The sequence below is a fragment of the Lipotes vexillifer genome, unplaced genomic scaffold (assembly GCF_000442215.2).
Source record: "Lipotes vexillifer unplaced genomic scaffold, Lipotes_vexillifer_v1.1 scaffold164, whole genome shotgun sequence".
Classification (NCBI taxonomy): Eukaryota; Metazoa; Chordata; class Mammalia; order Artiodactyla; family Lipotidae; genus Lipotes; species Lipotes vexillifer.
Genome location: NW_006789313.1, coordinates 3979329 through 3982994, shown reverse-complemented (window position 1 = coordinate 3982994; position 3666 = coordinate 3979329). Strand labels below are relative to the sequence as shown.

General features: G+C 44.8%; 1 protein-coding gene across 1 annotated transcript in view; it reads right to left on the bottom strand.

The window, feature by feature from the left end:
* RYR3 (ryanodine receptor 3) overlaps positions 1-3666 on the bottom strand; it is a 394047-nt gene that overhangs the window by 140983 nt on the left and 249398 nt on the right. Inside the window, exons 41-42 of the mRNA XM_007462557.1 lie at positions 2232-2265; positions 1497-1611 (exon numbers count right to left, since the gene is read on the bottom strand). Coding sequence (XP_007462619.1) covers positions 1497-1611; positions 2232-2265 — 149 coding nt within the window. The remainder of the gene's footprint in view (positions 1-1496; positions 1612-2231; positions 2266-3666) is intronic.

The following is a 3666-nucleotide window of genomic DNA, read 5'->3' as shown; positions in this document are numbered from 1 at the left end:
AGGGAAAAGTAGAAAGTGTCAGGGAGGACAATCTATCACGAGGCCTTTCTGAAAAGGCTGACTTCAAGGAGGCTTAGGGTGAAGCCTTGCAAGCTGCCAACAGTTTGGAAAATGAATTTTCTCCTTACTTCCAGATGGCTCCAAGACTGATTCATAGGAGGGACAGAGAATACACACCTAAAAGAGGCTTCTAAAAATACTGAGAGCTCATTATAATTCCTGAAATATCTTTCTTTCAAAGAAAATAGATGTCAAACCAGAAACCCAGTCATCCTTACCTGTCATGAGAAACTGTACAACCCTATATCAGACTATTCTAACTAGGAAGGGAGTAGACAGAAAGGCAGATGGGTGGTCACAGACAAACAAGACCCAAAACTATCATCAAACCTGAGCCTTCTGGGTAAAGATTGGCTCCTACAGTTGTAGAAGTCCCCAAAGCATCACCGTCTCAGACTGTGAGCCTTCCCCCTACTTCTGTCCTTGATAACTACTCTCCTATGGGCTCCTACAGTACCCGTAATATGATTCTTACAATTTAGCACTGAGATGCCAACTTCTATTACCATCTACGGTGCTTGGCTTCTCTTCTTAACAAAGTAATTAGCATCTCCAGGGCTTGGCCACATCTTCCGTCTGATCAATCATGCTCAGTAAATGGTATCAGTGTTGGCTCAGGACCCTAAAAAGCCCTTAATTTCTGCCTTTAGAATCATGGAGGCTCTGAAAGCTCCAGTCTGCCTGCCTGCTGAGGCATCCGGACATTTGCTCAGGGATCTCCTGGGGAGAGTCCACTTTCATAAGAGACCAGAAGGAAGGAAGTGAGGAGGAAGGTAAGCTTGGCTCCTGTTCTTACCTCACAGCCCTCACCTGTCAATACTGGTGGAACTGCTTTCCTAGGATCAGGCACTTCGGAATTTCCAATATTTGAAAACACACCCCATCTTCTGCCTTCAGAAGCTCTCGAGCTCTGAAGAGGACCCAGACAAATTGTGATACATGCCCAGGTGGGCCCTATCAGCACTCCCTGCCCCTCGGCAACAGGAGCCCCCCCACTGACAGCAGGCTCCTTATGGGGGAGCTGGCCAGGAAATCCAGCATCGTCAGGAACTTGGCTCAGAGAGGAAACACGCATACTCTGGTGGGAACACTGCCAGGATCGTTATTAAAATCGTGTTCTCCTTTAGAACAGCCTTCTCCTGACGCAGCACCAAACACACCAGGCTCCTAAGTGGAGCCAGAGGCATTCCATCTCCGAAGGAGCAGGGCTGCAGAGGGTGGGAAGGAGACTACGCAGCCCAGTGGAATGAGCGAGAAGAACTCCTACACTGGCTGGACCCCATCTCATGACTCCTTCCTGGCTGTGTGCTCATCCCCGCCCCCTCCTCTGGAAGAGTCACTAGGCAGTAGGCACCAGCCATCTGGCTGTGAAGAGGTCACCTCACGTGTCCCTGCCCAGGGGTCAAGTTCTGGTTAAATTCTCCTCAGAGCATTACCTGAGATTTCTCCGCACCCAGCACGTTCACCATCACCTCCATGACTGTCTCGTGCATGCCGAGGACTCGCATGAGGTTGGGGTGCTGGTAAAACACCTTGTTGTTCATTATGTCTCTAGGGTAATCAGAGAGAGAGGTCAGCCCTTGCTTATTTCAATGCTAGGACAATTCAGGGGCGAGAACACACAAATGCACAAACATACTCGGGGTGAAGTAACGTACATGTGACGTGCTGGAAAGATGCTAAGAAGGCACTAGGTTGGTGAGAATATACATGGAGGGCCTTTCTTTGGCTGAAAGGAATATTTTGTGCCCCTTTATTTCTACTAAGTGCTCTCTTTCTTTGAAATATTTCCTTCTAATGACATTAAACAGTTGTCCTTTGATTTTTTTGCTTGTAATAGTTTTGAGACAGCTCAAATCACTGGATTTCTCTTCCTCTGTGTGCTAAGGGTCTTCTATTTTCTGTTCTCTTGTCCTTATATCTATGTCTCTATGTACTTCAGTTATCCAAATGGTAGGGCTGTACCCTTTCCTTAAGGCAATTGTGTATTTAGGTACCAATGACATTTTTGGACAGCAGTGCTAAAAAATCAATGAAATGATCAACAGTGAAACATAAAAGGAATTATATTTTTAAATCATTCAACATAAATTCACATAATAAAGCTGCAGGCAAATCAAAACACAGAAGCAGCCTGTGACCGGGCTGTGGAATCCCTTGCAGGTGGTTACTCTCTGCCCATACCCATTCCCCCAAGGGTTGCAGCTGTTAAGAGGAGACACAATCAGGTTTTAGCCCAGCGGTGTCTACTGCAAGGGCTGGGGGAGAGGCTAATTCTGTGGCTTTTCTCTCTTTCCATAAAAGTCTCTTCATCTCTATTTCTAAGATTCCTCTTTGGAAATGAGTTTAAAAAAATGCATGCATCTTCCCCCGACTCCCAGCAGGTGTCCTCAGAGTCCCTGTTCTGGGGCTCAGTGATGCTCCTTTACTCTGCTGGCTCGAGGGTGGTAGGATGGAACGTCCAGCAGCAGGAAGGCTGTAGCTCTAGTGCTTGATTTTAATCAAGTAAAACTGTGGGCTGGTCAGTGAACCTTGTGGGGCTTCAGTTTTCTCATCTGCAAAAGGGAACTATGCTACCTAATTAAAGGAATTCTTTTTGATGTCTAAAATGTGATCTTTCTTGTAGTATATATATACAATGGAACACTACTCAGCCATAAAAAAGAATGAAAATTTGCTATTTGCAGGAACGTGGATGGACTTGGGGGGCATTACGCTAAGCAAAATAAATCAGACAAAGAAAGACAAATACTGTATGATATCACTTATATGTAGAATCTAAAAAATATAACAAACTAGTGAATACAACAAAAAAGAAGCAGACCCACAGATACAGAAACCAAATTAGTGGTTACTAGTGGGGAGAGGGGGAGGGGGAAACACAGGGGTGGGGCAGTGGGAGGTACAAACTGTTGGGTGTGAGACAGGCTCAAGGATGTATTGTACAACACGGGGAATTTAGCCAATATTTTGTAATAACTGTAAGTGAAAAGTAACCTTTAAAAATTGTATTAAAATGAAAAAAAAATTTTAATGATGAAAATAAAAATAAACAAATAAATAAAATGCAATCTTTCTGGTGATGTGGCTTCTAAGGAAGAGCCACGAGCTACTGTCATGGGGAAAGGTGTCTCAAAGAACTGAAGAAAATGACTCCACATTAGTCCTGAAAAGAGGGAGGAAGTGGGCTGTAATTTTTCAGAGGGAAGTCTCAGAAGATCTCCAGTCAAAAACTCAAGTGCTCAAAACGTTCCTAAGTGGGGTTGAACACACTGCCCCTTCCTCTGGATGTTTTCATTGCCTCCCTGGGGCTACTTTTATCAGATTCAAACTAAATATCTGCTTTTCTCCAAGACTCCTCCCCACTTCTTCTGGCCATGCCCCTTCATCCCCAGTAGCCCACTGTCTGGTCTCTCAGGTTATCGAAGGTGACTGATTTAATGAGCACATAATCCCATGAGGAGTGAAGTCAGGATGGGGGCAAACGTAGGTTTTATGTGATTTGATTCCAGAACTGCCATGTAGCAAGTTGAACCAGTTTTCCCACTGGAAGCTTCTTCTTTTTTTTTTTTTTTGCGGTACACGGGGCTCTCACTGTTGTGGCCT